At 48.3% G+C, this 27,382-nt stretch overlaps 1 protein-coding gene across 6 annotated transcripts in view; it reads right to left on the reverse strand.

Annotated features, from left to right (window-relative positions):
• The window catches only part of Myo18a (myosin XVIIIA), a 100,566-nt gene extending 75,781 nt beyond the window's left edge, over nt 1-24,785 (reverse strand). For 2 of the 6 annotated variants that reach the window (XM_028759286.1, XM_028759285.1), the window contains exons 1-2: nt 24,710-24,785; nt 10,462-11,541 (exon numbers count right to left, since the gene is read on the reverse strand). In XM_028759286.1, the coding sequence (XP_028615119.1) occupies nt 10,462-11,460 (999 nt within the window). In that variant the 5' untranslated portion in view covers nt 11,461-11,541; nt 24,710-24,785. Of the gene's footprint in view, nt 1-10,461; nt 11,542-24,709 lie in introns of those variants that run through there. The other 4 variants (XM_028759291.1, XM_028759290.1, XM_028759289.1 and 1 more) reach the window with 2 other exon arrangements.
• Between the last annotated feature and the right edge of the window lie 2,597 nt (nt 24,786-27,382).

Below are 27,382 nucleotides of genomic sequence, written 5' to 3' on the forward strand. Positions count from 1 at the left end.
TTTTTATTTTCTTATGTATATGAGTGTTTTGTCTGTCTGTATGTATGTGGACTATGTGTGTGCCTGGTGCCTGCAGAGGTCAGAAGAGGGTGTTAGCTTCCCTGGAAATAGATGAGCCATCATGTAGGTACTAACTGAACCCTGATCCTTCCTAAGAACAAGTGTTTTTTTTTTTTTTTTAAGAAGTGTTTATTAACCTTATGTATATGAGTACACTGCTGCTGTCTTCAGACACACCAAAAGAGGGCACCAGATCCTACTATGGATGGTTGTGAGCCACCATGTAGTTTCTGGGAATTGAACTCCGGACCTCTGGAACAACAGTCAGTGCTCTTAACTGCTGAGCCATCTCTCCAGCCCCAGAACAAGTGTTTTTAACCACTGAGTCATCTCTCCTCTCCAGCCCCTCTTTTTGTTTTTAGTTTTGTGTTTGTTTATTGAGGCAAGGTCTTATGTATGTAGTCCAGGCTGGCCTTAAAGTTGCTATGTAGCTAATGCTAAACTTTAACTCCTGATTCTTTTGCCTCCAATTCCCAAGTGATATGATAGATTACAGATGTACACCACACCCAGCAAAATCCCTCTTCCGATGGCAGAGAAGAAACACCTACAGTTGAAGAAAACACAAATGGGCTAAGTAAAGTGGAAACACTCAGCCTTGCCTTCTCAGAGACCCACTCCTCTGCTGTGATACGATAAAGAAGGGAAGAGCTGGAGGAAGGACAGGAGACTAATAGCAAAACTATGTTTGACTCTGCAGGAGGTACATGGGCAGTACCTAGGCCATTCTTACACTAAGGATCCTGCCAGAGTCCAGTGGAGCACAAGCTAGCAACAGTGTCTGAGCTAACACAGAGGGGTCTCCATGTGCCTGTGCAGTGTGTTTTCCTCCTACTAGGTAGGGAACAGGCATGTCAGGTGGGGGTCAGGCTGGCACCCCTCACTTTCTCCAGTCCCCACAATCTACACAAGAAACTCCTGCCATCTAGAAGTCCTGAGGTCAGACTCCAAGGCCACAGTACATGAAGCACTGGCAGGCATAGCTCAATGCTATGGGAAACAGGGCTGTTTGCTGTCGCTGGATTCCAGGAAGGCAGACCACAGCAGTGTGTCCCCCCCCAACACACCCTACCTCAAAGACCATGGCCCAGTTTCTCTCTTGATACCTATCCCTTCTCCTTACTCTCTGCGTGTATGTGTGGTGTATGCATGTGTATGTGTGGCGTATGTATGTATGTGTATTGTGGCGTATGCATGTGTGTGTGTGTGTGTGGCGTATGCATGTGTGTGTATGTGTGGCGTATGCATGTATGTGTATGTGTGGTGTATGCATGTATGTGTATGTGTGGCATATGCATGTATGTGTATGTGTGGCGTATCCATGTATGTGTATGTGTGGCGTATCCATGTATGTTTATGTGTGGTGTATGCATGTATGTGTGGTGTATGCATGTATGTGTGGTGTATGCATGTATGTGTATGTGTGGCATATGTATGTGTGTGTATGTGTGTGCCTGTGTGTGTAGACCAGAGGCTGATGTGACGGATCTTCCTCTCTCATTTTTCTGCCTTTTCTTTCTTCTTTTTTAAGATTTGTTTTAATTTCATGTATATTAGTGTTTTGCCTGCACATTTGTATAGACGCCACATATGTGTCCAGTTCCCATGGAGACTGGAAGAGGGCATTGGACCTCCTGGAATTGGGGTACAGTGATTGTGAGCCTGCATGGGATGCTAGAAACCAAGCCCAGGTCCTCTGCGAAAGCCGTAACCTCTAACTGCTGAGCCATCTCTCCAGCCTAAGTCTTCTTCCCTCCCCCACACCCCCTCTCCCTAGCTCTTCTGTTTATCAGGGTTTATCACTGAACCTGGTGCTCACTGACCAGTTAGTCTGGCTGGCTAGTGCTAAGCCTCCATGAGCCTCCTGTCTATGTCGCCAAGTGTTAGAATTACAGGCATATGTTACACACTTGGCTTTTTACGTGCATACACTGATCAAAACTCAAGTCTTCTGTTTACCCACTGAGCCATCTTTCCAGTCCCTACCTTTTTTCTTTTTAACCTCAATGAATGTCCAAAATGAGTGGGGACTTGATCCCGCCATGTGCTCACCCTAGGTAACTGAGGCATCTTCTCAGGAGGATGCAAGGCTAGGCCAGGTTCAGCACAAGCTGGGTCCCCTCAGGGCCTGGAGTGTCGAGCTTTAGGCTGCTATAGCCTGGACAGCTCAGGGGAGAGTGAGGTGGAAGATGCCAACCCAGACAATTCTACAATCAAACCAGTTCATTAAAGAGGGAGGCAGGAGGCAGAGCCTCATCAGCAAGAACTTACACAGGAGACAACATCAAATCTTTGTCCCTTGATAGGCCTCTAGAAGGTCCTATTTAAACCTCCAAATACTATCCATTCAGTGTGATGGGTCTGTGCATGAGACGGGGTGTCACAACGGATCATGACGTTCTCAAGCTGCCTGACAGTGCTGTCACCACTTGGCCTCTAGCCCATGCCACCCAGGGCTGAGATCTGGCTTTCTACGGAAGCCTATAGTTCTAGTGAAAGCACAGGCTCCTTCATCACAGGACTCAGTCTCCTCCCCAAACAAGCCCACAGTGTGACACAAGCAGGTGTTCCCTGATGCCCTATCCAGACTGCACAATGGCTGGGGGGGTTCCCTATGGCCTGGAGCCACCCCTCCTCCCCATCTCCTGCTCCAGAGCCAAGGATGGCCTCCAAGTCCTACTGCCGTGCCCTGGGTGAGATCTCCCTCCATGCATACACCCTGTTTGCCACAGGGCCTGGCAGTGAGTGGAGTTAGGGAGGAGGAAGTGAGTCAGCTCCTTACAGAAATGGGAATGGGAGGGAGAAGAAATGAGATCAGGGAACAAAGGGCACAGGAGCTGCAAAGGTCACCAAGAAATGAACCAGGCCCTGGAAATATTGAGAAGTCAGATATGGCTGACAAACTCAGGAGAGTCACCTCCTGCTGCGAATGGATGGTTCCAATGGACCAGAGAACCTGGTGCTGGTAGGCAGGCTCCACCTGACGATGGAATCTGAGGCTACTCCCCTTCCTGTTTCATGTCAGGGCTGGACAAGGCAAGGCCTTATGGGAAAGGGCCAGCTTCCTCTCTCCTTGGGCCTCCCCTTTCCACTCCTGAGTCTTTCCGTTCAGGTTCCTCAGGACCTGGCCAAGGGAGAGAGAGATCCCTATATCAGCCGATATATGTCAGGGCTGAAAGTCCACCAGCCTGAGAGCCAAGAACATAGCAGTTCCCACAGGCCTAGTGCTCCTGCTGCCCTCTCTAGTGGCCTCCATACCCATGTGGGAGCTGTCCCCAGGCTCCAGCTGGAATTTGTTGCTGAGACTGGAAGAGGTCCTTACCAAGAACCTTCCCAGGCTGCCGACATTCCAGCACAAAGGCAGCCTAGGGAAAACAGCAGGAGGGAAGAGGAAGCTTGGAGCCCAGGCCACATTCCAACCCCTCAGAGACCTGCAGACAGCAGATAGGCACATTCCACTAGGGTCTCCTGGACCGGACAGTGTAGGCTCCCTTGTAACCCTAAATCTCCAGTGGCTCATGGGGACATCCTTGCAGGCACAAGAAGAGGCAGCAACTGGGTCTCTCCCTACCCAGGATACTTGCAGAACCTCATTCTCCTCCACTGTGAGATGCCAAGTTCTAAACACATAAGAGAGTCAGTGAGTTCAAGCAAGAGCAGCGACATACTGCAGACAGGTCACTAGAGTCTGGAAAAGAGGCGAGTTCCAGCAAGCAAACCTTAGCTGCACAAAGAATACCAAACAAGAGAATGGGAAACCAGTTTCTGGCTAAAGAACCATCTTATCATTCACAAATACCCGTATGGGCCCCACCACTCCCCCACCTGCTGGGTGAGAGAAACACCCAGATAATTAACGAAGTTCCAACGGATGCAGTGAAGAAGGATGGGTGCTCCAAGGGTGGCAAAGGATGCTGTGAGGGAGAAGGATGCCTGTTGCTAAGGTGGACACAGACGTGGTCTGAGAGGATCAACAATGGCTTCCCTGAGGAAATGACATTCAGACTTTGGGAAATATGCGTGTGTGCATGTGGTATGCAGGGAAAAGCACTGTGGACAAGAGGAGGACCCCAGAATTTCATATTAGGAACCAGTGAGAACCCCAGGGCTGGACACCTTCCTGCTGGGCCCTCCACTGGCCTTACTCCTTCAGTTTCTCCTACAATACATACAGAATAGCACACAGCCCTGTGCAATGCAGTGGGTGACACTCCAGTGATTGTGATACCATAAATTCTGAGGACAGTACAAAAGAATGTGCGAGCAAGGCAATGTACATGTCTCCAAGATCTAAGGTCTGGCAGGGAAGCTGTGTAGCAGGCAACACAATGTGTTCCTCTTCCATCCTAGGGGAACCACACCCTACCCTGTCAAGGCAGCTGTCTCAGCCCTTCTGGAGGCTTCCTCAGCTACACTTCTGCCCCGTCCAGTCACACTAAATACTAGCTGTTGCCACCTGCTGTTCACTTCCTCCAGCTGACTCGCTGAGAGTCACAGTCACACCCTTCTGCAGGACAAGACTGCCACCTCTAGCTTCCCTTTCCTTCCCGGCAGGAAGACAAGGAATGAAGAAAGTTCTAGGCTTGGGGGCAGAGGGCTGAGGTCTGCAGTGGGTTTAAAAGTGAGGTTTACGACCTCACCTGTCATTATTTCCATGCTGTTCCCCAAGCCTTTTCGGTCCAGTGGAATCTTATCTAGATCCAGTAATCACTACTAGGCAGTACATCTGCCCCACACCCACACTGGACTGGGCACCAGAGAGAAGCCAGAGTCTATGCAAAGTGCAGGGAAGCTGAGTCAGCCAGGGCAGAAGGCCGTGCCCTGATGCTGAGGGGCATCTGGCAGGAGAATAAGGGACTCAGAATGGTGACCTAGGTCTAAGGAAATAATCTCCCAACTGAACTACAACCAACTGACAACTAAGCTGTGCTGACAATGTCCTCTGTAGTTAACAGATCCTAGGCTGCTGCCAACCACCATCCGTGAGTTGGAATTGCCTGTCCCCCTGAAAGTATACACAGCAGGGGGCAGGAAACCCACGAGAATGGCACTCCTTCACAGAGCATGTCTGACACAGGAGGTGCCCACAGACTTGCCCGATGCCTAGGGCACTTCTGTACCACAGGATTGACAATGGAGGTGCCAAATGTCTTGTCCTGGCAGCGAGGGTGCCCCAACTTCAACAGGATCATGGATCCCCATCCGCTACCCCCACCAAGCTGACTTCCACTCCCGGCTTCACTGGGAGAATCTAGCTGCTTGGTGCAGTGGGGTGGCGGGAACCCTGCTGGCAGGCAGAACGCATGCTTGTGGTTTCTGGGAAACGCTGTAGAGATTTGCAGCATTTTTAAAATACTTGTGTTCCCACCCGCCACACACACACCCCTTCACCCCACTCCCCAGCCACCCCAGTCAGGGTGCTTGCCTATCTGGTATTTTCCAGAACCATTTCAATGTAAATAAGAGATTAGCCGGAAGCAGAGGGCAGTGTCCTAGGTGGCTCAGGGCAAGCTATATTTAAGACCCTGCCCCCATGCCAAGCAGCGCCTACAAAAACAGCCATTGACTGGGGCACATACCCACACCATGTTCAATGTGGCCTAGGCACTGTGCCCACCACCCACGGGCTGGGTGGCCAGAACACTCTGGGACTGCTGTTCATCACAGGAAGAAGGCAGAAAGGTCTCTCTAAGGACAGAAGGGAGACCTGGCAGAATAGTACTAGCTCGGCTCATTGCTCAGGAACCCTAACAATCCTGGACAGTTTACCCTCAGGTGCCCCCAGAACCTTCTACCTAGCACTTCCTGTACTTTTGACACTTGCAAAAAAGAAAAAAAGAAAGCTTAGTTTGGGCTCTCATGAGGTAAGACTCTGATGCCAGAGGTTCCTGAAGCTTTGGCATAAAATAAGTTTTTTTGTTTTGTTTTACGCAAACAGACAAACAAACAAACAAAAAACCTCTCAAAACTCCTGTAAGAATCATTCAGAAAAATATTAGGAACAGAAGCACTATCGAACTCCAAACCCAAGTAGCATGTGCCCGCCCCACCCTCAGGCTAGCGCTCAACATGGACCAGGCTAACCTGGAAACTTAGCCAGCTACACAATTTCATCTCCAAGCCATTCCTGCAGCCCTACAGGTCCCGTTCCTGACGGCACCTGGAATCTCGATGACAAAGTAAATGCGTGTGGTTCATACATTTCCACCCAGGAGTGTTGAAATACCACAACAGTGAAAGGAACTCTGTTAGTCTCTCCCAGACAAAGGCAACCCTGACCAGCCAGTCTCCCGCTAGTCTCCTCCACAGAAACCTGGATACGGATTTGGAACACCCAGTACACTTCTTGTTCCTTCAGCTGACTTTTTTGTTTGTTTGTTATTTATTCATTTATTTATACTTCAGAGCTTGAACACAACCCAGGACTTCCCCACATGCTGAGCTCTAACCCCAGCGCCTGGGGCTATCTTAAAGAGAAAGTCTAGGTAAGAGCCTGAGAACCTTAGAAAACTGTAGAGGTGGAAGATACTAACTTCCCCAGACCAGCTCACCTGCTACATAAACAAGCTTGTCTTCTATGGAGACCTACAGAGGACAGACAGCACCGGGCTAACCTGTACCTAGCTCCCTGCTCTGTCTTTCCCAGAGAGGCCTAGAAGAAAGTTGCTGGGCTTCACTGTTTATCCAGTCTAATCTCTGGGAGGAGAGGATAGATACATTTTTATAGACTCAAGGGTCACTTCCACTAAGGTGATCTCTGCTGACTGTCACCTTTCATAGGGTCAGACCTAGCCACTTCCTCCTTCCCGGCCTTCTGTGCTTGTGCTCGGCCTTATGCTGTCCATCTGCACCTAGGTCTGTGCTTCCGCATGGAGAGGTCACATTACTCACTTAACCCCTCATGCCCAGCACTGTGCCTGGCCATTAAGGAAACTTCACTGTCTATTGGAGGAATGAGTAAGTGGAAGCTCAGAGAAGTTTGGAAACTGGCAAAACCCAAGCCTGGGTCTTCAAACAGATGTCTGTTTAGTGGATAGTTGTACCGAAGGACAGGTAGCCACGGCATGAGAACTGGGTGCTGCTGACAGCCCTGCTGACTGGTTTCTGTCACTCAAGCCCCAAGTCTCTCTTATCACTCTGGTTCACCTCTCACCCACTCTCATGTTACCCCTGTAGTAGCTACAGGACAGGTGAAAAGGATTTGCAAATTCCACTTACATCTTCTGAGCCGGAATCCCAAAGGTTGTCTCTTCCCCAGGGCCCTTAAAACAGGCCACAAAGAATGAAGGCCTCGGGCCCCATCTGTGTGGGGGAGAGGACAGATGGCTAGCCAACTCCCTCAGAGCTCCCTGGAGACAGGCAGCGTGTGGACAGTTGATGGATGACCTGATGGACAGGGCGGCTGCCAGGAGCTGTCCCTATGGAGGGAGCTACTGTCATCAGGGTTCCCCGCCCAAAGGCTTCAGGCTGTTCGAAGGCTCTTGGCGTGGAAGTGGGGTTGGAACCCATGCCAAGACAATGAGCAGAAGTTGGAATGGGAAGAAGAGAAGATAAGCTGAGGGCCCCAAGAGAGTTGACAAGCCTCCCACTCAGCTCCTGGGGTCAGTCTCAAGAAGCTGGAAATGCTGGGCTCACCCTGCTGCTCTGCTTGTTTTCGAGTGTCACCACAACCCAAATGGGAGGAGGTACAAAGACTCTTCCAGCCCTGTGTGCTCTACAGTAAGTGCTGTTAGCCGTCAGAAGTCTTACAGGTGGGTTTCCTATGGTGCACTCTGTCAGATCTGTCAGGCTTAAGTCTAGGGAAGAAGTCCTCTGGGCATCAGCTGGGCTGGTCCCATGGAGGATAGAACAAGCTGGGACTTCACGGATACCAGCTGCAAGGTGGATGCTACCACATCTCCAAGCTAAAGCATCCTCTTCCCTGAGGATAGGGTAGCAGCAGCTAGCTGGGAAGGTAAGGTGCCTGGGAAATGTGAGATGTCAGGATAGTCCCTGCCTGAGCTATAAAGAGTAAACATAGTGGCATCTGGGATGCCAGGCTCAAAGCCCCAGAGGCCTGCCTGTGGTTCGGCAGGGAGCTGGCAACAATACCCCAGGGGATTTGTGTTTGAGAAGAAAATTCCACCTGTTAAAAGCAGTATCAGCAGAGGCCAAAGAGACAAATGTGGTAGAGTACTATGACCTAGGCACTAAGATAAAAACATTTCCCTTTAAAATATGGTTCCCTGAGTTCAGCCTAGCTAGATGGCTAACACAGAGGAGATGCTCAATGTGTCTGTCTCTCCTCTCTTCTTTTTTGTTTGTTTGCTTGTTTGTTTATTTGGAGACTGAGTCTCTCTATATAGTCCTAGCTGTCTTAGAACTCACTATGTAGACCCAGCTGGCCTCCAACACACAGAAACCCACCTCCCTCTGTCTCCTGAGTGCCGGGACTGCAGGTATACACCACCACACATGGCCTTTTTCTGCTTTCTTTTTTTAAAGATTTATTTATTTTATTTTATTTTATGTGTATGAACATTTTGCCTGCGCACACCTATATGTGACTTAGCATTCCTGGTACCCCAGGAAGTCAGAAAAAGGCTTCAGATCCACTGGAACTGGAGTTATGTTTGGTTGGAAATCACCATATGGATGCAGGGAACCAAACCTGGGTGTTCATCAAGAGCAACAAGTGCTTTGGACTGCTAAGCCATTGTGTGTGTGTGTGTGTGTGTGTGTGTGTGTAGGCATACAGAGGTCAGAGGACAATTTTTAGAAGCTGGTTCTCTCCTTCACCAGGACCCAGATACCAAACTTAAGACTGTTGGGCTTGCATGGTAAGTACATTCCATTACCTGCGAGCCATCTTTCTGGCCTTCGGTGTATATATCTCTAGAATGAATAAGTCCATGTCCCTCTCTGGATTCTATAGAAGCATCATTCCACCCACTAACCTACTTCTGCAAAGCTGCCAAACACAATCAGTTCCAGTACAGGAAGGCCTGGAACACAAGTCGAGTGTGTCTGCCTAGGTCTGAACTGCCTCTCTTAGCCTCCTCTGGATCCAGCATACTGCAAGACTGGGCCATCACCCCGAGAGCACCCTACCCCTCCTCACTGGGAGCCAGGCTCTGCCTGCTTCCTCCACACTTCCTCCCCTTTCTGACTTTGGCACATCTGGCTAATCACTTAGTGCTAAAAGGTCCCAGGCAGGTCACTCATTGCTCAAGCTGCAGGACATAGATCTGGACAGTCCTAAAACACACAGCTGGACAAGAACAATGACTAAAGGCCACCTAATCCATCATACACCATGTCCACACAGGACATGCAAAATTCTTTCACTCTCCCTGCATCAAAAGATGACTGAGTTTACACATCTTGATGCAGCCAGGCAGTGGTGGCGCACGCCTTTAATCCCAGCACTTGGGAGGCAGAGACAGGTGGATTTCTGAGTTCGAGGCCAGCCTGGTGTACACAGTGAGTTCCAGGACAGCCAGGGCTATACAGAGAAACCCTGCCTCAAAAAAACAAAAACAAAACAACAACAACAACACGTCTTGATGCTCCAAGGAGACCTACCCATGCATTTGATCTGAATGTTCTCGATCCTCCCACTGGGGGTTGCATGGCAATCACAGCTGGTAGATCTCACAGATAGGCTGCAAACTATCTCTGTAATGTAGATAAATCTAAACCACAACCATTGTTTAAAAGTTCTTTATGACCTGACTCCTGGTATCTCCCTCACTTGGGGTGAGAGGACACCAACCTAGCAAAAATCATCTCCCCAAGAACTGTAACCACAGCAGCTAGACACTCCAGATAGCCATGATTTTAGGTCATTTGTCATATTATTTTCACCCCTGAAATCTAAACAAGAGCTTCCTATACTTTGATGCTTGCAGACTCTCAGATCTCAAAGTGGCACCTACATCTCCAATTTAGGGCTCAGCAGATATGGTACCCAGGCCCCTAAGCTATCTCTATATGATGAAACTTGAATGCTTTCTCATCAATTACCCACTGGCATCTCACCTCCACTGATAGTAACAGGCCAAAGCTGATCTTAACCCAATGCCCTTGAAAACTCACAAGGCTGAATTCAATCATGTCAATCTAAAAGGACATTGCACGGAAACTTCAGACCAGAAGGCCCAGCTGAATTACTAAGGACTTTCTCCCAGTGAACTTTTGGGGGATTACCTTCAGCTTCTTGACAAGGCACAGAAGAAGCAAAGGCGTGAGTTTAATGAGTTTCCAGAGGGGCTCCCTCTCCGGAACTGGCTCCTCCCTATTGGCCCATCTTTCCGTTTCCACACTCGCTAAGATCTGCTCACAGTTCCTGGGTACCCTCAATGACCCACTTAAGTACACCAGTGGGAGTTGCTCACCCCTGATACCCAAGCAAGCACTCACATCAGCCGGCTCCCTGCGGTGTCCCTCGCCAGTCCGAAGCCAGCTCCGGCTCAGCTCGCTAAGCTCTGGGATGGGCTGTACTTTGAGCCGCACGCTCTCCCCAGACTGCCGGATCATCTCCACGATTTCATCCCTGGACTTATTCTCCACATTCTGTCCATTAATCTCCACCAGTCGATCTCCTGGCACCAGCCCCAAGGCCAGGTCCTTGGTGCCTGCCCCTGGCTCAGCAAAGTGAACCACCCGTCGATATGCCTGACCCTCAGGGGCCCGGTCCAGCATGGTTGTGCGCCTCAGTGAGAAGCCAAAGTCTCCTGTGGGTCGTCGCTGTAACTCCAGCTCCCGGAGAGCAGGAGGTGGTGGAGGTACCAGAGCAGGGAGACGTAGGTCAGCTGGGAATCTTTTTGTTACCAGCTCAGGGACTCGAGATCGTGGTCCTGGTCGAGGGATGCCTAGCGCAGAATGCTGTATTAGCTGTCCCTCAAGCGTCCTCACCTCTACCTGAGGTGATGGGGCTGCAGAGTGCTCTGAGGGGGTTGAGGTCTCTGAGGCACTCTCATCCCGGCTCCGTTGAGAGAAGGAAAAACGTTTGACAATCATCTGAGAGTTCTGCTTGGCCAGTGAACCAAACTTGGCTGCCCGCTGCAGCACAGAGCCCCGGAAGCTGCCTTCTTCACCCTTGAGGTCATCACTGGAGCTAGCTGTGCTTAGGTGGCCTGAGTCCAGGATGATGCTACCCCTATTGCTGTCAGAGTCAATGTCGGTCAAGTGCAGATCAGAGCCACTGGCCACCTTGATAGGGATGGGGTTGGAGATTTCCAGGCGCGTCTTGGATTCCCGCTTGGAGGACCGGTTCAAGTTGAAAAAGCCACGGCGCATGCTCATCTCTTCCAGGCTCCGCAGTTCTGCAGCAGACATCCTCTCCTTCTTCTCCTTTTTTTCCTTCTTCTCCTTCCGCCCGCCATCTTTGTCCTTATCTTTCTTCATGAGGTTAAACATGGTGGGTGTGCTGTCTTTAGGGGTTGTATCCCCAGTTGACTATGGGTGCTTAATACAGGGTCTTCGGACCCCACCTTGTAGCTGCAGGTAGAAACAGAGAAAAGCTATTCAGTTTTTTTCCCCCAGTTCAGACAGAGGCAGCTGATACTGATAAGTCAGTCACTCCAGTACTCTTGGAGAGCCACTGATGTACCAGGCAATCTGATTTACATAATTTTTTCTAATTTCACTTAATCCTTTAGACCAAAGCATAGGTGTCCCTGGAGAGACTTGCCTTACAGAAAACACCATTGCAACCTAAAACACAAATGAAAATGGAACACAAAAGGAAACGGAAGCGACACTGCAACAACACCTCCCCACAGGCAGTCCACTGAAGCAATGGACATCCCACGTGACTGGGCTCCTCCCTGTGCCTGGTATCCCCAGACCCACAACCTTAGCCCCTGCCTCAAAGACTCTGGAGGGTCCAACTTGTTAAAACAATATTCATTTATATGAGTGTTTTGCTTGCCTGTCTGTATGTGCATCACATGTGTGGCTAGTACCATAGAAGACCAGAAGGGTGTTGGATCCCTGGTGCTAGCGTTACAGACAGTTGTGCACACCCATGTGGACGCTAGGAACTGAATCCTCCTCTGTAAGAATAACAAGTGCTCTTAACCACGTGGCCATCTTTCTAGCACCTGGGATTAGCATTTATATGATGCGTCTTACCGGGAACACATACATACCCCTTCCTATTCAGTCCTCACAGGTGAGAAAAATGGCTCTTGGGAAATTAAGGATGTGTTAGGTGCTACCCATGAAATGAGTGGCCATGCTGCTGTGTCCCTTCTGATGCCCTGGGTGCCCAAAGTAAATCGGGGAGGGAAGGAAGGGGAAGTCCCAGACTGTACACATGACAGACAGTTGCACGGTGGGGGTGGGGTCGGCTAGATAAACAGGATCCTGAAAAACTCACATCCTTTTCCCCAGACCAATATCTAAATATAGACTAGGGAAGAAAGTTGTGGCAGCCTGAGAGAGAAGGCCAGCTCCAGGATATGAGCACCTAGTGCCCTAACCTACCCCCACTCTCATGCATACCAGATGGGGGCAGGAATAAGAAAAACCTGGTGAGGGTGGGACCCAAAGAGCCTTTCTTGTACTAACCAGCAGGGAATACAAAATAAAAGTAGGCCATACCATCTAATTAGAAATTAACTGTAATTTTTCTCTCTCCATGAACGCCTCCCCTCTAAATTCCAAACAGAGGGTCTGTGAGTTTACCCTCTCCAGCAACGGCCTATTGCCAGGCCCTGGATAGGCATTTCCTCTCCACCCAACCCCCAAAGCTAGGCAAAGCCCTCCACCATGCCCTGTCCACTAAGAGGGAGCAACTCGCACCAACCAAGGTTCAATGCCCAGGAGAGCAGCAAGACCAGGAACTCCTAAGCTAATTGCTCCCAAGTTTGAGTCTGTGCAATCAGACATGGTAACTCACAGACATCTGTAACTCCAGCTCCAGGAGACCCAGTGGCCATTTCTGACCTCATGGGCACCAGGCACATTTGTGACCCAAACACATACATGTAAGCAAAACGCCCACACATATACAAATAAATAAATAACAATTAAAAAGAAAGAAATTGGTGAACTCGGGCAAGGTGACACATACCTACAATTCTAACTACTTAGAAGGCTGAGACAGGATCTTAAATTTGAGGCAAGTTTGGCCAGGAACTAGAAACCTTGTTTCAAAAGCAAACTAGATAAACTTAAATTTAATAATATACTCCATTTACTATAATGTATCCAAACTGTTATCATCTCAACATGTAATCTACACAAAATATTTATATATAAACATAAGATATTTTATATTTAACTTTCTATATTTTGTTTTGGTTTGATATATAGACATGTGTGTGTGTGTGTGTTTGTGTGTGTATGTGTATTTTATTTATTTTGCCTTTTTGTTCTGAGATATAGTCTCATGCAGTTCTGGCTGGATCTGAAACTCAGTACAAAGACCAGGTTGGCCTCCAATCATGGAGAATCTTTCTGCCTCTGCTCTGAGAGCTGCTGAGATTATAGGTGTGCACAACCATCCCTGATCCATCCATATTAACTTTCCAGAATCCAGTGCAAGGATGAGTATGATGGTTCACGCCTTTAATCCCAGCTTCAGGAGGCAGAGGCAGGAAAATCTCTGTGAGTTTGGGACTATCCTGGTCCACATGGCAAGCTCCAGAATAGCCAGAACTACATAGAGAAATCTTGTCTGTACTTTACATTTAGAGCAGAGTTCAGAGCACAGCCTACATTTCAGATGCTCAGTCTCCAGGGATGCTGGAGTGCCAGAACAGCTCTGGAGAGTTCTGGAGATAGAGTGTGCCCTGGTTAGGGTTTTTTGTCAACTTAACACAAGCTACAGTTGTCTGGGAAGTCATGTATCAATTGAGAAAATGCCCCCACCAGATAAACCTGTAGGGCATTTTCTTGATCAATGTTTGATATGAGAGTGTCAAGCTCACCATGGGCAATGCCACCCTAGGCAGGAGGAGGTCCCAAGTGGTATTAGCAGGCTGAGTGAGCTATGCGGGGAAAGCCAGTAAGCAGCACTCCTCCATGGCCTCTACTTCAGTTCCTGCCTCCAGGTTCCTGCCTTAAATTTCTGCTCTGACTTCCCTTCATGATGAACTGTGGAAACTCTTTCCTCCCCAAATTGCTTTTGCTCATGGTGTTTATCATATCAAAAGAAGGCAAACCAGGACAGAATGTATTCAAAGGGGTAAGAAATGTAGTGAGAAAGCTGGAGAAATGGCTCAGCAGTTAAAAACACTGGCCACTCTTCTAGAGAACCCGGGTTCAACTTCCAGGACCCACACAGCAGCTCACAACTGTCTGTAACTCCAGTTCCAGAGGATCTAATGCCCTCACACAGACACACATGCAGGCAAAACACCAATGAACATAAAATTTTTAAAAATTAATTAATTAAAAAAAAAGAAGAAAGAAATCTGGCTAGGTCAACTAGCTCTTTATAGCTATTGTAGCAAGAAGCCATTTCCCTCTCTGACCTCAGGTTCTCTGTATGTGCATCAGTGCAAGTAGGTGTGCTTGTATGTGCATATGGAAACCAGAGGTCAACCTCAGGCAGGGTCTTTCACTAGCCTGAAGCTCATAGAACAGACTATGATGTCAGGGCCACTGAATCCCAGGATCCACCTGAGATCTTTTCCTCCCCAGCTCTGGTATTACAGCTGGTACCACCACCTCTTGCTTGTTTTTTGTTTTTGTTTTTTTCTAGACAGGGGTTCTCTATTGTAGCTCCAGGTATCCTAGAATTCAGTCTGTAAACAAGGCTTGCCTAGAAACTCAGAGATCCTTCTGCCTCTGCCTCCTGAGTGCTGGGATTAAAGACGTGCACCACCACCCAGTGGCTTGTTTGTTTGCTTGTTTGTTTTTTTAACCTGAGTCATGGAGAACAAACTCAGGTCCTCGTACTTATAAGACAAGCGTTTTACCAACTAAGCTATCTTTCCAGCTCCTCTGGACTCAGTTTCTTCTAGGTAAAACTGAAATTTTGGCTTCTAAATGTTCCAATGAACCTGGAAGCTGGAAGACAGGAAATATAAACCCCTAAAAGCACCAATCTTGGTTGTCACATCTAGACTCAGTGAGACTGAGTGGAGAGAGAGTGCTGTCTCTACTGGAAGGGAAACGTCTCCTCTCAAACGCTGCTGGGAATAAGGCACAGACAGATCCATCCTACCCAGGCTATGGCATCTTTGTCTGGTCACTACCCACACTGCACTAAAGGCATAGATGATAGCTCCAGGAATATCTGGAGAGGAAGAGAAAGACAAATGGAGACTTAAGAGAAGACAAACAGAGGGATCCCAGCCCCTGGCCCACCCCAGAAAACCCTACTGTCCTTACCCAATGCTGGCTTTGCTGTAGGTTAGACAGCAGAGCACTATCAATGGAAAACAGTCTGAGGATTCTACAATCTCTGAGCTGCAAAAGTCCCTTAGAAATAATTTTCCATAAACCCCTCTTTCAGTATAAGCCTGTCCCTCACTGTCACTGCAACAGGCAGGACAAACAGCACCACAGGGGACAGCTCTGACTAAAACTGTTAAGGATCTTGTATCTAGGCCTGGATTTGCCACAGGTCTCCGGGGGGACCTTGAGCCTGTCGCTTTGCTCAAGGTTGAACTAAAAGATCTAGACTTCCTCCAGCTCTAAAATTCCAACAGCCCAGCTCTCCTGTGGACACAAGTTAACTATTAACTTTCTGTCAAAGACACTTCTCTCATCACAAGCCTGGGGCCTTCGGAGGCTGCACTGTGAGTCAGTCACTTAGCACCCTTGTCCTGCTACCATTATCTGCACAGCTCACAAAGCAGCCTTCTCCCACTGCCAACCCCATGTGGTCAGGCCTGGCTGTGGATCCAGTCTCTCCTGAGCCATGCGTCCACCACTACCTGGTTGCCTACACCCTCCCTCTCCCAAACTAGTTTTGTGATACAGTTGCAGCTGCCTCTACTGAACTCCTCCCTCGGCTAGGCTGAGTTACTATAGAGCTGGATTCCAGAACCTTCTTAGATTCCTTGGACATGCCAGTGACTCCTGTTCTCAGATGAAACCTCCACCTCCCAGATCCTCATGCTGGGCCCTGCCCCTCATGCTGGGCCCTGCCCCTTCCTCTCTTGCCCTCTCACTTCCTTCCAGGGACTTTAACCTTGTAATCCTTCTGACGTCTTGCCCTAACTCTCCTGACCAGGAAGCTTTCCCTAATTTTGACTGGAGGAAAGGTAAGTGTGTATGGAAGTTACTTTGACCATCCTGTCTCCAAGTATAATCTGGCAACTCAGCTGCTTTATCATTTTAGGACAGTCAGCCTCTTGAAGGCAAGGACCACTCAAGGCAAATGAGCATCCACATTTACAAAACAAAACACTACTCATAGAATAAGAGTGGATCTCAAAAACATCTGAAACAAGAAAGAAAGAAGCCACTGACAAAAGCATATACAGTAATATCATTCTTCTTTTTTTTTTCCTTTTTCAAGATAAGGTCTCATGTAACCAGGCTGGACTTGAACTCACTATGTAGCAGAGGATGGCTCTGATCCTCTTGAGTGCTAGGATTACAGGCACTTACAACTATACCTGGTGGTATGATTCTACTTACTGCAGGCAAAACTAATTTATGATGAGAAAAGCCAGAGCAATGGTTATCCCTGGGGACTGAGGTCAGGAATGTGTGAGAAAGGGCATGAGAGGACTTTGTTTAGTGATGATCGAGTCATTCGCCTTCAGAGAGGTCTGAGCTGACAAGCTTACACAGTTGTCAGTTGTTATCAGACAGCGTACTGTGAGATCAGTGCATTTTCTTGAGCTTTAATATTTACTAAAAAAAAAAAGAAGAAGAAGAAGAGGAGGAGGAGGAGGAGGAAAAGGAAGAAAAGGAAGAAAAGGGGAGGAGAGAGAGAGAAAAGTAATGCTGGGGATAGTGACACATGCCACTGATCCCTGTACTTGAGAGGCAAGGAAGGTGAACCTTTAAGTTCCAGGCCAGCCTGGTCTACAGAGCAAGTTCCAAGACAACCAGAGCTAAACAATGAGACCCTGTCTCAAAAAAAACAAAAACAAAACAAAACAAAAAACCACCAAAAACAAACAAAAAAACAAGAACAAAATATCCAAACAACTGTAAACAAATGCCAAGTTCTAGTTAATAAATATAAGCTACAGGATTGAGTGTAGCTTGCTGCTTGCTTTCATTTTCCTTGGGACGTGTCAATCTTCTCATATAATTTCGTAGATGGACAAGGGATAGAAATGTGACAACCAGGAGGGAGAAGTGGTGCATGCAGGATCTGGGAAGCTCAGGAACTGTAAGATTCTTTAACTTTTCTGAATGTTTGCCGATCTCTGTGATAAGATGCTGGGAAACATGTGTGCACCAAGTGCTTACTAAATACAAATGACATCAAAGTAAGTAAACCTAGTAAAAAGCTCAGACTTTGGCTGTCAGGTGAAGACATAGGAACAAAGAGGTAACACCTATGCTATTTGGGATAAGTCACTTAGAGACACTGAACGCTGCCTTCTTCTCATCTGTAAAATGGACACAATGATAGTACCTATCACAAAAGGAGCAGGAAGCCAAGAGTATAGATGGCACCTAACAGAGTACATGTACTTGTAGATGTTCTTGTACTTACAATGGCTGAGCCACACAAGAGCTCTCAAGAACGGTAACAAGGGCTACTACGATAGAGCAACAGCTGAAGGAACTTATCATCTGAAATCCAAGCCCAGTGACTTGAATTATCCACAGAACCCACATAAGGGTAGGAGAGAATTAACTCCACAAAATTGTTCTTCAACCTCCACGTGTGTGTGATAGCATGCACGTCCCCCAAACACAGACACATGCACCATGCGTACACTAATGTTTTCTAATTAATGATATACAAATGAGCATATATTTGACACATCTCAAAGTAAATTAAAGCTGTTTGTATGGGCAACTCCAAATCCTGGAGCATATATGATATATAAAGTTTTCTTTTTGTTGTTTTTAAAGGGACAGGTGGGCTGGAGAGATGGCTCAGTGGTTAAGAGCACTGACTGCTCTTCCAGAGGTCCTGAGTTCAAATCCCAGCAACCATATGGTGGCTCACAACCATCTGTAATGAGATTGGATGCCCTCTTCTGGTGTGTCTGAAGACAGCTACAGTGTACTCATCAATAAGATAAATAAATAAATCTTTAAAAAAAAAAAAAAAAGGGACAGGTATCCTTTGTTACCATGCTAGCCTCAAACACAACAAGCAGCCAAGGAATGACCTTGAACGAGAGCTTCCTGTGGTTTCCACATCCAAAGGCATAATCTTTGCCATTCGAATAATACTGAAAATGAGTGCGAACCAGCACAAATGTGACTAAAGTCTAGACCTTTGTTGTTGTTTTCTCTTTTGTTTTGTTTTTGATTTTTATTGTTGTTTGGTTTTTCAGGACAGGGTTTCTCTTTGCAGCCCTGGCTGTCCTGGAACTTACTCTTAGACCGGACAGGTCTCCAACTCAGAGATCTGTCTGCCACTGCCTCCTAGGTCCTGGGATTAAAGGCATGTGGCACCAGCTACCACCGCTGGGCTTTAGACCTCTGTATATGGACAGTAAAGCCCAAAGGTGTGAAAGTGAGCCGCTGAGCACATGACTGGATGGATCTACTGGCTTGAATCCACAGCCCTCCATAGCTACTGCTAAGAATGGTGACAGGAAATTCATAGATGCAGAAACACAAACAGCCACCAAGAAGATCGACTCAGCTCTTATAATAGTCACGGACACGTGCCATAGGCACATAGGTTTTTTACACAGTAGTTTAATAAGAAGCTTCAAGAGCAATATCAATTACGGCATGGGAAACAGAGACTATCTATGTTGATCAAAGTACAAAGTCATATGATTTCTTTTTTAAAAAACTTAAATGACATTTATTTATTCTGGGTGCAAGAGCTGATGTGCACAGGTGGAGGTCAGAGGATAACTTATAGGAGTCATTTCTCTCTTTCCACTAGGTACATATGCTCAAGGATCAAACTCAGACTCAGGTCACCAATCTTGGAGGCAAGAGCCTTTGCCTGCTGTCATCTCACTGACCTCATAAAATCTTTTTTTTTTTGAGTATCAAAAAGGCCAGGCCACTTTTATTATAAAAACAGGAAGTATTTCATGAACTAGTATTCTATCTTTGCACAGGAGCCATGTTAACGCCTGGATCGTTCAATTTTAGTGTTCATACTGTGAGAGTAAGCCCTGGCATAATTTTCTAGTGGGGTGAATGGGTGGTGTCTATGAAATTACTTATATGCATGGTTTTTTTTTTTGACCAGTCCAATTTTTTGGATGTTTTTCAATTTTATGTGCATATGTGCGCTTACTTGAGTAACACCATGTGTGTGCGGGCACATGAAAAAGCCAGAAAAGGGTGTCCAATCCCTTGGAACTGTTATTACAGTGGTTATGAGCTGCACAGAATGGAACTTGGGTTTCCTAGAAGAACAGCAAGTGCTCTTTATTACAGGGCCATCTCCCCAGCCCTTGCCTGGTCAATTCTACTGTGGGTCATCTATAGATATTCCCACAATAAATGTAACTAATCTTTTGTGGCTTTATTTATAATAGCAAATCTATAAACATAAATCACTAGGGAAATTGTAAAATTTTATTAGGAAGAATGAGGTAGGGGCTATGGATATAACTTAGCATTAGAGTGCTTGTCTAGCATATACAAGGCCCTAGATTCAATTCTCCAGACTGAAAGTGGGGGAGGGGTACATTTGTGTACTGACTAGAAAAATTCTATATTATTAAATTTTTTAAAGGGCAACTTGTGGGATGGTATATATTGATTTTTTTCCCCATGTGCATAAGTGTTTGTATGTACGTACCTATAGGCACTGCTTGCATATCCAGAGCCTACAGAGGCACTGAATCCCCTAGAATTGGAGTTATAAGTTATGAACCACCATGTGAATGAAAAGAACCAAACTCAGGTCCCTTGGAAGAGCAGCTGGTGCTCTTAACTACAGAGCTACCTCCCTAGACCAATGGTACAAAAAAATTTCAATATATGTATATGTATCTGAATATACACATTTCTATTACATATTTTATTTGCATGTTCATGGAAGAATGTATGCTTTGAGGAAGTGACACAGATTTTAGAAGTCAAAAGCAGACTTGAGATACACACACATACACACACATATATATGTATATATATATATGCTTTTAATTATTACATTTTATTTCTATCTATGTGTATATGAGTACATGTCCCACAGGACCACTGTGGGACATAAGAAGACCGCTTGTGAGAGTCAGTTTTCTCTTTCTACCATGCAGGTTCCAGGAACTGAACACAGGTCATCCGACTTGGAGGCAAGGCCATTTTTCTGGCCCATGTTATACATTTTTACCATGTCAGTATTCAGCTGGTAGGAGTGTGTATGTGTGTGTGTGTGTATGTGTGTGTGTGTGTGTTTGTGTATATGTGTCCAAGTGTGGGTGAGAAAATTGAGTGGAATGAGGTTTTGTTCAACTACTTTTCTACAGCTTTATTTTCTATACAAAACATAAAAATATGTGTGTTAAATTATATTTTAATGTAACATTTAACCGTCTCTACATATCCATATAACAAGTCTTTAAAAGTTCTGCAGAGCTAGCCATATAGTTCAGCGAGCAGTAAAGGGTTTGGCTGGCACCTGTGACAAGCCTGGGTTTGAATGCCAACCCTGCACCAAAAACAAAACAAAAGGTCTGACTCTAGAGTCAGAGGTGGGGAGAGTGTCCATTTCAAAAAGTGAAAAAGGGAGTCTTGACAAGGTACTGAACAATCCACCGCTCTCAGAGCAGTAAATAGGATTTGCCATGGCCAGTATAAGACTTGCCTTCATGTCTTCAAAAACTTTCAGTGACTTCCGCAGCTTTGAGACAGAGCTAAATGGGCCATCCTGCCGCAGGCTAAGCAGAAACTCCAGGAAATGGAAACTACTATAGCATTAGCCTCCCAAACTGGGGACCCTGACTTGGCTGCCAGGGATTGATCCTTAGGTCAGTTCCCCAGCCTCCACCCCACCCAACACTCATAAATAAATACAAAGGAAATGCCTTCCGGAGGGGGCCGGCCTCTCTCCCCTGGCCTCTGACCTCCAGAGCTGTGGTTCCCTCCAGTCTGCGGCCCCTCTCCCAGGCCTGCACGCTAAGGCGCAGCGCCATGCCGGGTCGCGCAGGCTGACCTGGCCCGCGCCCGCCGCGCCCGCCGGTTCTGCTGAGCTCCGCAGCGCCGCGTGACTCACTGCCAGGTCACACGGAGCTTATCTGGGCTCCAGGTGTGCAGGCTTCTCACATGACATCAGCAGGCTCGCCCAGAGCAGCCCAGTAGCCCCGCGGCCCTTGGCGTTTCCACGCCAGCCGGCCCGCACAGCAGCATCTGCAGCTTCCCAGCTGCTGCGGAACCCACTCCCATGGCACGCGGAAAGCTGCGGGCCAGAGAGGTCCAGGGCAGGAGAATACTAAGGTCCAGCCCTCCCTTTCCAAGTGTCACCTCAGCCTCCAGCGCCTCCTGCCTGCAGCCCGGCCCGCAGCTCAGCCCTCCCACTGTTCAGTAGGCCACTCACCCCTTCTGTGTGACCTTGAGCTAGTGACACCGCCTCTTAAGCCTGGGGTCTTCCAACTGTAAAATCTTCAAGGGCCTGGCAGCACAGAATTGGCCCCAAACATCTGCCTGAAGGAAATTCTGTTCTACTACAAAATTCAGGTTCAAAGCCCTCTCTGCCTCCGACTTGCTGTGTGACCTTGAAACCAACACCAACATCTCTCTGAATACCAGAAAATTGTGTATACACACACACACACACACCCTTGTCAGAGATGTTGAAGTGTTGAAAAACATGGCAAAGAGAAATCCACCCTTGAGCTCTGTAAAGTCATCAAAAATTCCAATTCTCGAAACAGAAATGTCAAGGGAATGTGGATCGTGTACAAGCCACACAATTCCTACTTCCACAAAGTCGAGGGAGGTGAAGTAAAGGGAGAAGTGGAGAACACCCACTCACTACCACTCCTGTACCCTCTAATTCTGGCTACCTCAGAAAATGCTTTAAAAATAAAAGGTTTGGGGAAAGAAACCGATGACGGGGGTAGAAAGGGGTATACAGATTCTAAAGCATCCAGGACCTAACTCAAAGTACAACTTTTAAGATTTCATTCAGCAGATCCCAAGTCCTGTGAGAACCTGTCAATCAAGATACACAGTGGTCCCGTCGGCCTTGCCCTCACATGAGGACTCACTCACATGGATGCTCTGCTTCTAGGCTGTGGTGTCCACTCCAGGAGCTAGGGATAGATTTGTGGTTTGAAGGAATAAGAACCGCCCTGCTGCCCTGAAATCCTTTGGCACTTTAAGTTTGGATGAAGACTTCCGGAGTCCCAACACCTCCCTGCTCCACCCCAGCAGGGTGGATACCCTTTTCATGTAAATTCAACTCTGCCCTACCCAGTTCACCTTTAGACCTGCTTCTGGGGAACCCTAGACTTTTGGGTCCAATTTTTGAAGACACATGCCCCCCTCAGTGAGCAGCCTCCAGCAAAGCCATTGGAGGGGATCTGGGCAGTCAGCCCAGACCGCCCCGGAGTCAGGAAGGGCACCATCCATGTGATGAGGGCTTCTGAGGAGGAAGCCCTCAGACACACAACCTGGGACCTGAGCCAGGCCAGGAGAGAGAGCAAACAAATGAAATACTCAGAGACTACATATCCTGTGGTCAACTATCCAAAGTCCAAGCTCTCAAAGGAAGTGTCCATAGCCTGTGACCCTTCCTACTGCCCCCTCCTCCCCTGCCTGTAACCTTTCCTGGTTCCCTAAGCTCACAACACAACAGCTTACTCCAAAGCCATTGTTTTCCTGGAAATGAGGCCCCACTCCAAGTATCCTCAATTCCAAAGAGCCAAGCACACCTCCACCCAAGACTATATATAACCAACCAAGTCTTGTCCAACAACCAGGAAGATCCTTCCTGGAGAGCCTCATCACAAAAGGATGGAGAGGAAGCTGAGGAGGTGGACGGCCTTTGACAAAGAGCTAACAAAGCCTGTCAGGAAGCTGGAGACCTCAGGAGAGCAACTTTCAATATCCCCAAATAGAAAATAGCCCCAGAACCAGAAAGGGTGGGAGAACGGTTTAGCCAGGCCTATTGCCATGGCAACAGGACACCAACCTGCTAAAAAAAAAAAAAAAAAAAAAAAAAGGCTCCAGATTTGGTGAGCATAAGCCAAGGCAGCCTGAATCAGAGTCCTCGAGATTCATCATCCTGCTAGGGTGGCCGTGCTCCTATCTTGGTCCTGGAGTGAACTTTTCCTTCTTTCCAATATGCCCCCAGGGTATTCACTCAACTACCACAGGTGCACTTGCAGGGCCTCCTTAGCCACAATTGTGTCAGGGACACAGAGAGGCAAAGGCAACCTATGCAAACAAGCCCAGAGCATTAGTGAGCCGAAATGAGAAGGATCCTAATTCTATCATTTGTTGGACTACCTGAGGGCAGGAAGGCCCTAGACAGGAGAGCCCCCTTCAAGAATTACCTCCCTGCAGTTCCCACACACTATGAGGCTGACAAACACAAGCCTCGTTGGCTAAAAGACCAGGCAAAATGAGTACAAAACCAAGTTGGCTGTCCTCCCTTGCCACCTCCAGACACCTCTAGCTCATCCTGGCAGCCGTCTTTCCAGCTAATCAGTAGACACATGTGCCTTGACACAGGGTGACACCCCCACAACAAAGCCCCAACCTATGGTGTGCCCCTGCGGGCCTTATCTCTTCCAGGAGTGTGACCCCACTCCTTGGGCCATGCTGGGTACCAACCTGCGTGCCTCTAGCACAGGGAGGGGCGGGGGGCACCTGACCCTGCCACCTCCCCTTCCATTGGCGAAACAACTGGCACGGCAGGTTCGCAGGGCGGGGCGTCGGTGCTCTCTCCCAGAAGCCTGGGGCAGACTGCCCTACCTTCCCACACACACCCCACCCCCTGCAGGGAAAGGTGAAGTGGACAACCAGTTACTCCGGGCAGCCTACCCTGCTAAATCCCCTAGCCTGACATTCGCCCACCCCCCGATCATCTGTCCCAAGAGCAGGGGGCCCGGGAAGCAGGGTCTCCATTGTTTTGCCAGCTGTCTAGCAGCTGCTCCTTTGAGAGGAGCCCGCTGTCGGCCTGGCAGTGAAAGGGTGAAGGCCGCTGGCAGGGATAAAGGACTCGGCGGAGGTGCTCGCTTTCCTCACTGTCTTCCTCAGTGCCTCAACCGGCTCCCTTCATCTGGGGGTCTCGGGCCTAGCCCCGAGATGCCCCCCGACCCAGTCCCGAGGCTGCAGCCCCCATCCGCAGCTCTGGGCTACCTGGGTCCTCTAAACCTTCAGCCCTCCCAAGCCGAAGGCCACCCTACCCCGCCTCCGGCGCCCAGCCTGCCAACACGGGCCCCGCGCTTTCCCTGCCCGCCGCTCCGGATCGGCCCCCACCCGGGCTGTCCAGCCCCGCGGCGCCGCCAGGGACAGAGCCTGGAGTCCGGGCCGCCGCTTCTAGGGGACAGGGGAGGAGCAGGAGCCCGCGGGCCCCGCCGACCGGCCCGAACCCACCACGCCACCCTCCCGGGCCCGGCTCACCACCTCGGGACCGCCCGGCACTCACCGGCCGCCGGAGCCCGCCCGGCAGGCAGCAGGAGCTGAGACGCGGCATCCAGCGGCCCCGGCCGGGTCCCGGCTGGAGCGCAACACGGCGCGGCGCAGCGCCGCCCCCCGCGCCCGCGCGAGCCGGGCGAGCCGAAGGCTGCCCCCTGCTGGCGACTGGCGGCATAGACGCCCGCCGGCCTGATGCCCGGGCGCGCCGCCAGCCTCGGGCCAAGCTGAAGCCCAGCGCTGCCCAGACACTGTCCGCGATGGACTCCGAGGACCCCGGGTCCGCGTCCGAGAGGCCATGCCTGGAGATTTTTGTCCACTCTAGTCACTGGAGACTGCGGGGCATGTCTGAAAGGTGCTGAGTTGCACTGCCCAGGGACGATCTCAGAGGGACGCACTAAATGTTTGGAATTCTACCCAAGGCAGGCACAGGACATTCATGGGCTTGGTCAGGTTAGATAGAGCTGTTCAGAGATGTGAGTGAGTCTTGGTGGCTGCTGCTTCCCAGAGTGGCCCTGCAGAGGCAGAGTTCTGCTGGATGGTGCCAATGGCTAAATCCAAGGGGGGCACTACCAGAGCTACACCCCAAAGTGGGAAGGAACAGGCTCCAGTGGCTTAGTTTAAGAGAGCCCTTGAGGCTCTAAGAGGTCTGTTTAGCACCCATAGGTCCAACTCCAGACCCCAACATGAGACGTGGGGGGAACGACAAGTTTAAACCCTAGCTCTGGTGGTGTGGTGGTGGGAGTACGGAATGACACAAGTACTTTAAAAGAAGACGATTTATTTAACTTTTTTTTTTTTTTAGACAGGGTTTCAGGGTTTTGTAGCCCTGGCTGTCCTGGAACTCAATCTGTAGAGCAGGCTGGCCTCAAACTCAGAGATCTACCTGCCCCTCTGCCTCTCTGTCCCTGCCGGCAGAGTGCTGAGAGGAAAATTGTGTGCCACCACTCCCATCTCTGAAAAACAGTTTCTTACAAACTACAATTCATATTTACACAAACGAATTGAAATCATGTCCACACAAAAACCTGCACGTGATTTTCTAACAGCTTCATTCATAATCGCCAAAACATGGAAGTGGCATCTTCAGCAGAACATATCTTCGGTGAGTGGATAAATCAGTACATCTAGACAATGAAATACTCAATGCCAAAGAGAAATGAGCAACCAAGCCATGGGAAGATGCGGAGAAGCCTTATTGTATATTACTAGATGAAAGAAGCCAATCAAAAGGGCTATATACTATGTGATTCCCATGATATGTTGTTCTGGAAAAGGCAGAGCTAGTGGAGGTGGTGTGTCAGGAGCTAGGCCAGAGGGAAGGACAGAGGGCAGAGCACAGGGATTTCTTTTTAGGGTTGTAAAACACTTCTGTATAATTGGTGAGCACATGTCTTGATACATTTTTGGAGATCTATAGATGGTATACCACCCATGATGAACCTCAGCTGGTGTGCTAGATAACTGGTTTTACATCGACTTGACACAGGTCAAGTCATCTGAGAGGAGGAAGCCTCAATTGAGAAAATGCCTCCATAAAGATCAAGCTACAGGCAAACCTGTGGGGCATTTTCTTAATTAGTGATTGGTGGGGGAGAGCCCAGCCCACTGTGAGTGGCGCTATCCCTGGTCTGGTGGTTCTAGGTTTTATAAGAAAGCAGGCTGAGCAATGGGTAGCACTCCTCCATGGCCTCTGCATCAGCTCCTGCTGTCAGGTTCCTGCCATGTTAGCATTCCTGTCCTGACTTCCTTTGATGATGAACTGTGATGTGGACCTGTAAGTCAAATAAACCCTTTCCTCTCCAAGTTGCTTGTGGTCATTGTGTCTCATCAGAGCAATAGGAACCCTGGCTAAGAAATCTGGGTTTAGTGCCATGTGTCTATAGTCCCAACACTTGCTGTGCAAGAGTTGAATATGCAAGAGGCATATTCAACTTGAGTATGTAAGACTGTCCCCAACACAACAGAAGTTGTATGCTGTAGACTTTGGGTGATTGTAAATGAGCCAGTGTATAGTCACTGTGACGAGTGTGTAGCTCTGATGTTGGATGTTGATAGATCATGATGATAGCAGGCAAAGATATTTAGAAAGCTCTGTACTGCTGGGCGGTGGTGGCGTATGCCTTTAATCCCAGCACTTGGGAGGCAGAGACAGGCGGATTTCTGAGTTCAAGGCCAGCCTGGTCTACAGAGTGAGTTCCAGGACAGCCAGGGCTATACAGAGAAACCTTGTCTCGAAAAAACCAAAAAAAAAAAAAAAAAAAAGAAAGAAAGAAAGAAAGAAAGAAAGAAAGAAAAAAGAAAAAGAAAGAAAGCTCTGTACTTTCCACTCAATTTTGCTATAAGTGACCAACCTTGAAGGTTGTTTATTTGGATTTGTTTTTGGTTTTGTTTTGTCTGTTTTTGTGTTTGAAGTAGGGTCCCACTATCCAGCTCTAACTAGCCTGGAATTCTCTATGTAGACCAGGCTGGTCTAGAACTCTTCTTCCTGAGTGCTGTAATTAAAGATGTGTGCCACCATCTTGTCTTGGCTATACGTGAATGGAAAAATAAAACATTTCTCTCCCCTTCACAGAAAATACCAGAAGAATGTTCCCACATTACCAAGGGACCATTTGCTTAATAATTGTTTTTTTTTTTTTTTTTTTTTTGGTTTTTCGAGACAGGGTTTATCTGTGTAGCCCTG

The sequence above is a fragment of the Grammomys surdaster genome, unplaced genomic scaffold, assembly GCF_004785775.1.
Source record: "Grammomys surdaster isolate TR1022 unplaced genomic scaffold, NIH_TR_1.0 126278, whole genome shotgun sequence".
Lineage (NCBI taxonomy): Eukaryota > Metazoa > Chordata > Mammalia > Rodentia > Muridae > Grammomys > Grammomys surdaster.